This window comes from Macadamia integrifolia, chromosome 9 (assembly GCF_013358625.1).
Source record: "Macadamia integrifolia cultivar HAES 741 chromosome 9, SCU_Mint_v3, whole genome shotgun sequence".
Lineage (NCBI taxonomy): Eukaryota > Viridiplantae > Streptophyta > Magnoliopsida > Proteales > Proteaceae > Macadamia > Macadamia integrifolia.
This window is the reverse complement of record NC_056565.1, coordinates 13,348,283-13,360,487: the sequence shown is the minus strand read 5'-3', so window position 1 is coordinate 13,360,487 and position 12,205 is coordinate 13,348,283. Positions and strand designations below refer to the sequence as shown.

Sequence of the window (12,205 nt, the reverse complement as noted above, 5' to 3'; positions counted from 1 at the left end):
TTTTTTTAACTTATTGTTTGTTATGCATGTCTAGATGCTTTTAGGGTGAATCATACTAAATAAAGTTTGTTTATGGCTTCAATATGCACCAATGTTGTCCTTTAATAATGTAAGTACTCTTAGTTAAAGAACTTATAATGCTAAGTAATTCTATTTTAGTTGTTGCGGAGGGGGTTTCATCTTTCCAAAGTCCTATTTTCCCTTCTTTTAGTTCCTAACCAGTTGTTTATCCTTTAAAATTTAACCTTTCTCTCAAGGCCCGGGGTCACATATGATATAATTTACAATCTTATTCTCACTTCACCAGGCTAAAGCCAACTGATTACCCTTAAAAATCTGAATATTATAGTTATTATAGAACTGTTGGTGTTTCCTTTTAGTCCTTCCCAAACTGAGTGAACACAGATAGGGTTATTTTTTTTATTTATTTATTTATTTGGGAATAGGGTGCCCATATTATTTATATGATTGGGAAAGGAAAGATGAAAGGGAGAGAAGGAAGATTAGAAACAAGAAGAAAGAAAAAGTGTAGGTAGGAGGAGAAGGTAGAGATGGTGGGTGCTGTTTGAGGATCAAAACACTTGCGCTTTTTCTTTATTTGACCACTAAAGGTGTAAGACTATAAGGTAACCATCCAAATCGATCCGAATGGTTTAGAATCCCTAAAAATCGCCTGCAGTGCGATCAAGCTGGTGGGGGTTTCCTCTTCCTTCCGTGTAGTATAAATAAGAGAGGCCTTTTTTGCAATTGGAAACCAGAGCCAGCCAAGCCAAAGAAGACTAGTAGCTAGTACACCTTAGTTGAGTGAGTGATAGAGAGAGTGAGAGAGAAGAGACAAGAGAAAAGAAAGAGAGAGACAGAGAGATGGGTGGTGAAAGAAGCAGCAGGCATGGGCAAGGAAGGGAGAGGAGGTCATCATCCTTCTTCTCCATCTTCAATGTATTCAAGTCCAGTAGGGGGATGAGGTCAGGTGGTGATGAAGGAGAAGAAGATATGTGGGACGAAGCAGTGAACGTGAGAAGGGTTAGAACCAGTGACGAAGACAAAGACTGTTGGGTTGCTGAACCTGACATTGATAGGAAGGCCTCAGCTTTCATAGCCAGATTCTATGAGTGTCGTGTCTCCAACTCTGAAATTCAAACCATATCTCCCTATGACTTGGCTAATGATGCACACCATTGAATTGATTATTAAGATTTGTTCATTTTCATTATCATTAGAGAGAAGTAATTGCTTCTGTATTATATTAACTACTTATTAGTTGGTCAATATTCATTAGGTAGACTGTGTTGTTGTAAAGAAATATTAATGTAAGTGTGGATACATATATGTATCTAATTCTAATTCACCAATTCTTTCTTTCAATTTTGAAGCTTGTTTGCATTCTTTCTCAGATCCTTTGTACAGAGACTTTGCCTTTTGTTCTTAATTTTCTCTGGTTTTGGTGTTGTGAGTTGTAATTTTTTATTTAAAAAAAAGGGAAAAAAAAAAATGACATGCCTTGGCACATACATCCAATGATTGGGAGTACTTGAACACAAACCCTAAGGGTCTCCAAGCCGTTGTATGTGTGCGGGAGAGGATTTGATTCTGATTCAAGGCAATCTGCCTTGGGAGCCCGTGGGCAAAAAGGCAACTGTCAATGTTGGCCCACCAATGCCCTTGCTGTCAACCAGTTTTTCATTTCTCAGCAACCAAACATCATAGCTCATGAGAAAGAGAAAAGCAACATCAGAGTATTTTGGTAATTTTGATAGAATTGTGAAATCCCGTCTTGCCCAAGGATCGAATTAATAATTGAGGTTACGAATGTGCCAGGAAGTTTAACATTGGCCCTAAAGTTCCCAAATATAAACTCATCATTGTTTAAGATTAATAAAATATAAAGATCCAACGACTACGTCCTGCTTGGTTCAGGAAATATGTGATCGAGAATCTGTTCAAACCTAATCAATTTGGTACTCCACGCAAGTTGCTTCTAATAGTCCCCGTAAAAGGTGTCTTTGTCTCTACTGTAACTTACTCCCTGTCATACTATAGTCCAAAGGAACAAAAGATTTGGGGACTTTTTGAGTTAAGGTTTTCTTGATTAGTGTTCTTGAAAAATCTCCATTATTATCTTTCTTCCAACATAGTGAATCGGGGGTAACACGATATTTTCACGCCCTGTTGTGTTTGGGTGTTTCTTGTGCCAGCAGGTAAAATTCTTTTTCTCAAAAATAAATTAACCTCTATGTAAAATAGCAGAGCCTAATCCATGATCCAGCTTCACTAGTAATGGGATTATAACATTCAGCCAATAGAAGCATAAGATGAACATTAACCCAAATGTTAGTATATTTAATGGGAAAAAGAACCCTATTAGTATGCGTGTGGCATAAGAAACGTCCAGACACAGCTGGGTGAGAAAAAAACCCAATAGTCCCTCACATGTCCAGCTATGTCTACGCATTCGTACGCCAGACCAACAGAGTTTCCCATACTTAAATTAATCCAATGGACTTCATGTAAAATAGAGGATAAAGACTAGCCCAAATTAAATATGTAAATATATAACAAAGATTAAGATCAGAAATCCAGCTTGAAACATTCTCAAGGATTACCACATCGGTTTTAATATGTGGAAAGATAACTTGATTTCTGTTAGTCCAAATAAAATAAAAAGAAACAGCTATGACCCTAAAAAATTCAATTGAGATCTATAGCATCCAGAATCTCGGCTCTCGCAGTTTTAAGAATTGATATTGGTTGTGATCAAAATCTGTAAATCAATCTTGTATGTTGAAACGATTCTAAACCAAGTCATGATTTGTCCTCTTAGGGACCCACTTCACCGTATCATAACCATGGAAAGGGTACTAAAGTTTATCAACCAGATGTGGGACTAAAGAGCCTGCCGGCCCTGCCCCCTTCAATGTCTCCGATTTCATACAGAACATAACATGTGTTGCTCCAGAAGTTTTATAAGGTAAACGAAAATATCCAGAGATCCAGACCATTGAACACGTCACTCTCAAAGCTTTGCAGATGAACATATATGGCTCCCAAACTGATCAGAGCACACCCAAACTATTCTACACCCTCAACTCCTCTGTGTACTGGCCATTGCTTTCTGTTCGTACGCAATCTTTTTTTTGGAAAAATAAGAAGTTACAACTCACAACACCAAAACCAGAGAAAATTAAGAAGAAAAGGCAAAAAGTAGTCTCTAGGATTTGAGAAAGAATGCAAACAAGCTTCAAGATTGAAAGAAGGAATTAGTGAATTACATACATATATGTATCCACACTTACATTAATATCACTTTACAACTACACAGTCTACCTAATGAATATCGACCAACTAAGTAGTTAATATAATACAGAAGCAATTACTTCTCTCTAATGATAATGAAAATGATCAAATCTTAATAATCAATTCAATGGTGTGCCTCATTAGCCAAGTCATAGGGAGATATAGTTTGAATTTCCGAGTTGGAGACACGAGACTCATAGAATCTGGCTATGAAAGCAGAGGCCTTCCTATCAATGTCAGGTTCAGCAACCCAACAGTCTTTGTCTTCATCACTGGCTCTTACCCTTCTCACGTTCACTGCTTCGTCCCACATATCTTCTTCTCCTTCATCACCACCTGACCTCCTCCCCCTACTGGACTTGAATACATTGAAGATGGAGAAGAAGGATGATGACCTCCTCTCCCTTCCTTGCCCATGCCTGCTGCTCCTTTCACCACCCATCTCTCTCTCTCTCTCTCTCACTCACTCACTCAACTAAGGTGTAGTAGCTACTAGTCTTCTTTCGCTTGGCTGCTGGCTCTGGTTTCCAATTGCAACAAAGCCCTCTTATTTATACTACACAGAAATAAGAGGAAACCCCCACCTGCTTGATTCGCACTGCAGGCAATTTTTAGAGATTCTCAACCATTCGGATCGATTTGGATGGTCACCTTATAGTCTTATATACCTTTAGTGGTCAAACCAAAGGAAAAGCGCTAGTGTTTTGGTCCTCTCCTTTTCTTATTGACCCAAACAGCCCCCACCATCTCTACCTCCTCCTACCACCTACACTTTTGCCTTCTTTCTTTCTTTCTTTCTTCTTGTTTCTAAACTTCCTTCTCTCCCTTAATTTCTTTCCCAATAATATAATTAGTATGAGAACCCCCAACCTGAAAATAAATAAATAAAATAACTCATATAACTAAGAAACCACAAAAATGTGACCACTATATAATTAATAATATAGAAACAATTATATTTCTAATAAAAATGAAAATGAAAACAGAAAAATACCATTGGTTCTTTTAAATGCTTTGCACATGGACATGTTGGAAGAACTGTTCCGAATCCATCTGTGTTCCCTTAGGTTGGGAAGGACTAAAAGGAAACAACAGTACTATATAACAACCCAAATATTCATACTTTTAAGAGTTGTGAGTAGCTTTTAGCCTGGTGCAGTGAGGATAAGATTGTAAATTATATCATATGTGACCCCTGGGCTTGAGAGAGAGGTTAAAGGATAAACCACCGGTTAGGAACTAAAAGAAGGGGAAAGAGACTTTGGAAAGATAAAACAAGATTCCACCCCCCCCCCCCCCCCTCCCCAACAACTAAAAATAGAATTACTAGCATTATAGGTTCTTTAACTAAGAGTTACATTGTTAGATGATGACATTGGTGCATATTGAAACCATAAACGAACTTTATTTAGTATGATTCACCCTGAAAGCACCCAGACATGCATAACTAACAATAGTTAAAAAAATAAAAAGAGAGTAAAAGTTTAAGACGAAAGAGAAGAAATAAGAATCATATAATAACACCAAAAGAAGTACTAGGAGTTGTTAGCAAGACAAAAAGAAATGTGTCGATAAAAAAAGAGTGATAAAAAACTTTGTAAGATTCTAAGAACTCTTAACTAATGGTGAGGGGAAGGGAAGAGAGAATGGAAAAATGCCAAAAGTGACATCCCCAATGCAAAGTTCTTGGGTGCTATCTTTAATCTATTCTACCATTCACTTGCAAAAAGTTTATAGAGAAAAGACAAACCTTAGGCCTCAACCGATGGTTGGTAATGGTTGCTTGAGCCTTGAGCTACTTTACTAGTTCTTAGGAAACAATAATAATAGTAGTACTAGTAATAATAATAAACTACTACCATCGAAAACCCCAAGGGGTTAGCTGAGTTGGTAAGGGGCATTCGCCTCAAGAAACATGTGGTTCTGAATTCGACTCCTCTTACCTCCTTGGGGCACTCACACGGGGGTGTTTAGTGTTCTTCACTGCTTTCAGTGAAAGTTGAATGGTTCTCATTCAACCCCGAGATGATCCGGTCCAAGAGGTTGTGGGGTCAGTATGGGCCCGAAGTACTTGTCAAGCTAAAGGCTTGGAAACCTGTTGTTAGGAAAAAAAAAAATGATACTCCTTACTCTGCACAGCCCATATTCTCCACAGGTTTAGCCTGCCCCTGTAGCTTTCTGCACTTAGAAGCCATTTATTGGATGATTTGGATAACTTTATCTGGCACAGCAACCAATTGGATAATATAGAAAATAGTGATTGATGCAGAAAATACCAAAAAATATACAAAAAATTTAGTGAGAATAACAAAATTTGCCCAATTTTTTTCCTTTCTGCTTTGAAATTTCAGCTTCTTCACATACAAGACCAATCAAAGCACTGAAAGTAAATCAACAAGGCAAGTGCGTTAAACCTTCAACCTCCCTTCTATCCAAAATTCCCACTGATTTGACACAGTAGACCAATCACCATCCACAAATTCCTCAATTATACCTAGTATGAAAAAAAAATGTAGAAGGCCTTACAACAAACAAGGAACAGAAATTTTTGTTCTTCCTAATGTCAGGTTAGAAGCACCCTCCATGTTTCTCTTGAAAAGGAAATATAAGGTGAGACAATAAGCAGGCATTTCTTTCTTCCAAGAAAGAAAGCTATAACCGCTTCAAACAAGCAGTTGAATTAACATCTTCCTAAAAGTCCAGTGCTTTGCCGAACATCTCATTTATGTCAGCCATGGCTTCCTTTGTAAACAAAGTTGGCTCAAATAAATCAAATTCCATGCCCAATTTGCTAAATGAACTTGATGGAGCCTGTGCTTTTGGTTGCTCCTCTACGTCGTCATCAGGCAAAATGGAAAAACCACAAAATTCTCTCTTACTATCTGATTCTTTTGGTTGTTTCTTTGGTCTTTTAGTCCTCACAAAATCTAATGGCTTTCCAAACATGCTGTTTATGTCGTCCATAGCCTCCTTCAAGTTGATTGTAGGTTCAACTAAGCCATGATGGCATGCATTCTCCACCTCTGGCCCATCCAAAATTGTAGATCCCACAAACCTACCAACAACTGTATCTTCTCGGAATTTCAAGTTGGTCGAGCTCTCCATGTTCTGATTATCAGAGCCACTGGGTGAAAGATCTTTTGGACATGGAAATACAAAGGCATTTACATGTGGAGCAGGTAACATAGTACTTCCAGAAGGATGTTCAGCCTCATGGTATCCTAAATTGCTGTTCTCATCTTTGATGTCATCACCCTCCTCATCAACAAATATTTTGAACGGTTCTTGAAGAGGTTCCTTCGTTTCAAATATAATGCTTCTCTTTGGTGACGTTGGGTTTGTGGGATGTGCAAAGTCCAATGGAAGTGAACAACCCTTTTCTACTTTCTGATCAGATAACACAACCCCATTATCCAAGCCTTTGTCGACAAACACCTCAAATCCATTGCTAACAGTTTGATTTATTCTGGCTTGGGTTCTATGTGATCTTTTCCTACCCACTGGTTCTAGCTCTAAAGGCTCTCGAAACATGCCGTTAATGGCATTCATGACTTCCTTCATGTTGATTGTTGGATCTAACAAACCGTGATGGCAGGCATCTTCAGGTTCAGACTTTCCGACGATTGCAGTATCTACAAACTTTACCACAACAGCATCTTCATTGCAGACTGTGATTGGTTTGTTTGATCCCACATAATTGGACTCTTGATGCTTGAAGGAGCTTCTGGGGTCCATAGTTCCAATGACTTCCTCCTTTGGAGAAAAATCACTGGATATTCCAAGATGACTAGGGTGAAGGTGAGCCTCAGAATTTATTTTTCCCTTGTCAAGATAGCTTTCTTCTACTGCCTTCTCTTCGATCTCTCTAGAGTGCGTAGGGATGGTCCTAGCAGCTAGGGGCTTCCTGACAGTTCTTCCTACCTGGCACCAATCAACATCCGTCAATGGGTAGATTACAGAGGACACAAGAAGAACGAAACCCAATAAACATATAAAACAACAGAAGCACTACCCTGCTTTTCCCTTTTTTTAGCTCCATACGACGAAGGAATTGCTCATATGAGTTCTGCAACTCATTAGCAGGTTCTGCAAGACTGTTCAAAAGTTATGAGGTGGAAAATTAGCTCCATGTGAACAAATGCAGTTGAATGACTAGTCAACCAATTAAATTTTCTAAGACCTTAATTACTGTGCAAATGAATGGAAATTGGTTATTTCATATTAAGGAGCAGACTAGTTCACGCAGTCGGAAAACAAGTTTGCCAGTCTATCTTTAGGAGGGGAAATTAACTTTGACAGCAATGATTCAAACTAGAAACTAATAGAATCTGATAGCAGTTGGATACCTAATTGTTACCACAATGTATTTGGATGATTAAATTAGAGCTCTAGCAACCAAAAATGCACATCACTGATCACCCCACTGCTCCATATGTAAAAGAGAGGCATTACAACTCCAGATCACATAATTTTATTAGCTGATTTCACCTCTTACAGTCATAAATTACAAAATGACCAGACAATAGGAGAAAATGTAACACTTAATATGGCATTTTCTCAGTGAGGTGAAAATCTAGAAATTTGAAAGTGAAATGATTTTGCAATAGAATTACTAAAAAATAATTAAGTATCTGTATCGGGGTACTGTAAACCTTTCTGACTCTGCTAGGTTTCACCAAAAATTTTCATCAATTTTTATAGTTCCAGGGAAATATGCAATGTCAAGCTTTGATAATACCAGACTAAAGAAGTGAAATTACTCTTCACAGAATTCTAAGATTAGATGCTTCGTAAAAGTTGAAGCTAGTGGAGGGTAATGCAGAAATTCAATATCCATCCCAGAAAGCCCAAAAGAAATTACTACGGCTATCTCAGCAACTCAAAAAATATATTAACTCACATTCAGTCAATATTCAATAATATATATATATATATATATATAGAGAGAGAGAGAGAGAGAGAGAGAGAGAGAGAGAGAGATTGAAAGCACAGAACTTTTTCTTGAATGAAAATTGGAAATAGTATAAACTACTAAAAACTAAAGAAGTATACTGAAACCGGATCAGTGGAGATGGCTCACTTTTGCACTCCTAGACGGTACATGTTCTCTGCCTCCTCAAATCTCTTGAGCTTCTCATAGTACAGAGCATAGGCCTGATAAAATATGGCTAGCTTTGTTCCAATCCGGTTCGCCTCCATCGTTTTCAGAAGTGCCCGAGGATCATCCACGAAATCCAACTACCCAAATGAGGTACACAAATTTTTCATTAAATAAAATAAAAATAAATAAATAAAAAGAAAAGAAGAAGCAGAAATCTCTCAAAACAAAAATGTTCAAAAGTAACTCCAGTAAGTAGATGGTTGTTTTTTCAGTTACCAGTTGTATCCAAACACGAAGATATCGCAAATCATTCCGGTAACGCCGATCAGTCTCGAAGGTCTGAACGCATTTCTGTAGGAATCGGGGGAGCTTTACCTTGAGAAGCCGAGGAGGAAGAGATTCCTTCATCTTTCGAATTCCACTGGATTGACATTTAGTTACAGGATTAAGGAAAAAAAAAAGGAGAGAGAGAGAGAGAGAGAATCGAAAACGGCAGAAGTAGAAAAAGGGGAGAGAGGGGTTTTTCTTACCGGAGCCATGGGAGGAGAGGGTCTTTGCCTGTGTATGTCTTTATGTCACAGATCAAGGAAGAGAATAGCTCATTGTGGAGCGTCTCCGCCATTTCCTCTTTCCTTAATTTTTCTCTGGAAGCAACAAGAGTAAGAGAGCGCTCCAGATTACCTAGTTCAAATTTGAAATATATAGCGCAGGGTCTGCGGGCGCTTCAATAAAAACCACAAAGGGAGTGTTTTATAATAGTACTAAGAAGTAAGAACAGTTCTGGCCTCTGGGTGTGAAATGTTGTTGTAGAATCATTATGAAATCTGATTCTGCTTTCAGAATGCATTCTGGATTTAGAATCTATTATGAGAATATATACAAAACACAGCTTAAGATTTAAGATCCCTTCCATTTTCGATAATGAGATATTCTAAAATTCTAAAACGTGACCAAGAATGAGGCCCATTCTAAACACACCTAGAAGCCAATTCTGTGTTCAGGGGCTGGATCGAGAATGGACTTGTTCCAACAAATTTGTGCTAAAATACTAAGCTGGTTAAGGTGCTAACTATAATTTCATCTTAGAAAACAAGCTGGTGAGGGAGAGTCTCCCCTTAAGTTGTAAGTTAAAAGAAAGGATGGAAAATGAAATTGGTTTATGAAAGTAAATAAAACTTCTTGTGATATGATTGTGCACGGGTAATCTATTAAAATGGAATTGTCAAGTTTGTCTCGAATTCTTGACCAGTTTTGAAGATTGACCCGATCCGACATATTTTGGTGGCGATCCGAATGGGAATTTTTCTAAGATCTGTGATGGAAACAGAGGGGTTGGGCCGATAGGCCCAAGCCCGGAGCCCATCACTGATCTCGTATGGGGGACCGGATCGACCGCGACTCGATGGGTCGACCCATGATTTTGGAGTATATATAATGTACTGTTGCTTGTTGAGAAAGTCATTGTATTCCAGGGTTTTCATGCAGCTAGGGTTTCAGGGCGAGTTTTTCCTCGCCGCTGCTAGAGTGTAATTTCTCTTCTGCATAGTGAATCATCTTCTTCTTCGCCAGAGGACGTAGCACACCACCCTGGTGTGTGAACCTCGTTAAATCTCTGTCGTACGGATCTATTGTCTCTTTATTATTCGTGTTTCTTGGTGTTTGATTTAACAGGAATTTTGTTATACAATGAGTTACATATTTTAGTTTTGAATTAATTAAAAGGGTAGCGTTTTGAACAAAAGGAAGAGTCTTGTTGTTTGAAACTTAAACTCTAACAAGCACTGGTAGACCAACTTTCTTCTTAACATTCTTGATGGATGATTCGATAGAGAAACAGTCTCAAGCTTTAGATAAGCAGAGAGTCATTAACTTTTTCCCATCTTCCCTACAAATTCCTACAAAAAATGGTGGGACTTTGAGATAAATGGGATTGGGTAAGACAATCAATTGGGACATTGAGATAAATGGGATGGGTAAGACAATCAATCAATAGGAAACTTAGGGCCCGTTTGATAACATTTCAAGAAATGCATTTTTGTCGTTTCTGTTTCTAGAAACAGTAAAAACGGAGCAAAAAACGTTTGATAAAACTGTTTCGTTTCACTTATTTTTAGAAATAGAAATATAAATTTTTACTTATTTATGGTTCAAGAAACGACCCAGGCGAAACAAGTTCAACTTGCATGTTTCGCCGTTTCTGGAAATGACTTGTGGCAATTCTTTCACTGGTTACCATCGACTTCTAAAAACATGACTTATCAAACACCTTCAATTCCGTTTCTATTTCTAAAAACGAAAATTTATGTTTCTGTCGTTTCTTGAAATAGAAACGGTAAAAACGTTATCAAACGGGCCCTTAATTCACATAGATTGCCTCATGAGTTTTCCACCCCATATATTCCATGTTTGTGGGATAAGTCATCTGACGTTTCCTTATTGTTTATTCCCACCCTACCCCACTTTTAACAAAAGCAATACTCCATTTCAAGACAATGCCTCTGAGAATTTTGTCCAGAGATCACTACTAACCCACAAGATATGAAGTTGGCACTTTCTTTGCAATACAAGGCATCACTGGGGAAGAGAAAAAAAAGTCTGGTCACGTAGCCCCTGCATCCAAACACAAGGATGCATAAAATTATTGTCCAGCTAGTGTGAAAAAAAAATATTAATGTGTTTATATGCTCATGTGCACATTCTGATTGGCCCTTACATTGGTGCAAGGGCTATGTGACCAAGAAGAAATCTCTTGCCCAACATATATATTGTTCCATCCTCGCCAAAGCCATAGGTATAAAGTTTCATACTTCAAATTCCATAGATGTCTTAGGGTCCGTATGCTTTTGTTTCCAAAACGTGTTTTTCCTTTTTCATGTGTTCAGAAACGGAAAAACACCCCAAAAAATGTTTGATTTTTCCATTTCGTTTTACTTGTTTTTAGAAACAGAAATATAAATTTATACTTAGGGCCCGTATGATAACGTTTCTACCGTTTCTGTTTCAAGAAACAATAGAAATATAAATTTCTGTTTTTAGAAAAAGAAACGGAATTGAAAGTGTTTGATAAGTTATGTTTCTGCAAGTCGATAGTAGCCAGCGAAAGAATAGCCACGAGTCATTTTCAGAGACGGCGAAACAAGTTAGAACTTGTTTCGCCTGGGTCGTTTTTTGAACCATAAATAGGTAAAAATTTTAGGGCCCGTTCGATAATGTTTCTGCCGTTTCTGTTTCAAGAAACGGCAGAAACAGAATTGAAGGCGTTTGATAAGTCATGTTTTTAGAAATTGATGGTAACCAGTGAAAGAATTGCCACAAGTTGTTTCCAGAAACGGCGAAACAAGTTGAACTTGTTTCGCCTGAGTCGTTTCTTGAACCATAAATAAGTAAAAATTTATATTTCTATTTCAAAAAATAAGTGAAACGAAACAATTTTATCAAACGCTTTTTGCTCCATTTTTACTGTTTTTGGAAACAGAAACTGCAGAAACGCGTTTCTTGAAACGTTATCAAACGGGCCCTTAATTTCTATTACTGAAAACAAGTGAAACAAAACAGTTTTGTCAAACGCTTTTTGTTCCATTTCTGTCGTTTCTGTGTCCAGAAACAGGTTTCTTGAAACGTTATCAAACGGGCCCTTATTTCTATGTATTTCTGTTTCTAGAAACAAGTGGGAGGGTCAAAAATTGTGAAAACCAAATACTTCACTCAACCGGCCTAACCCCAACCCCAACCCATTGTTGAAACTTCTCACTAACCAGATGCAGCTATTCCAACCTAGTTGTGCGAATCTTGCAGTTTCAGATTGCTTTC

The 12,205-nt window shown here is 37.9% G+C and overlaps 2 protein-coding genes across 2 annotated transcripts; one reads left to right on the top strand and one right to left on the bottom strand.

Moving 5' to 3' along the window:
- Positions 1-762: 762 nt before the first annotated feature.
- Positions 763-1,282, top strand: LOC122088304. The gene has a single exon (XM_042657511.1). The coding sequence runs from the start codon at positions 865-867 to the stop codon at positions 1,180-1,182; it is 318 nt and encodes a 105-aa protein (XP_042513445.1). The 5' UTR covers positions 763-864; the 3' UTR covers positions 1,183-1,282.
- A 4,306-nt stretch (positions 1,283-5,588) lies between these two features.
- Positions 5,589-9,142, bottom strand: LOC122088408. The gene is made up of 5 exons (XM_042657676.1): positions 8,926-9,142; positions 8,672-8,816; positions 8,375-8,532; positions 7,307-7,388; positions 5,589-7,215 (listed from the first exon to the last, which is right to left on the bottom strand). The coding sequence occupies exons 1-5, from the start codon at positions 9,015-9,017 to the stop codon at positions 5,986-5,988; spliced, it is 1,707 nt and encodes a 568-aa protein (XP_042513610.1). The 5' UTR covers positions 9,018-9,142; the 3' UTR covers positions 5,589-5,985.
- Between the last annotated feature and the right edge of the window lie 3,063 nt (positions 9,143-12,205).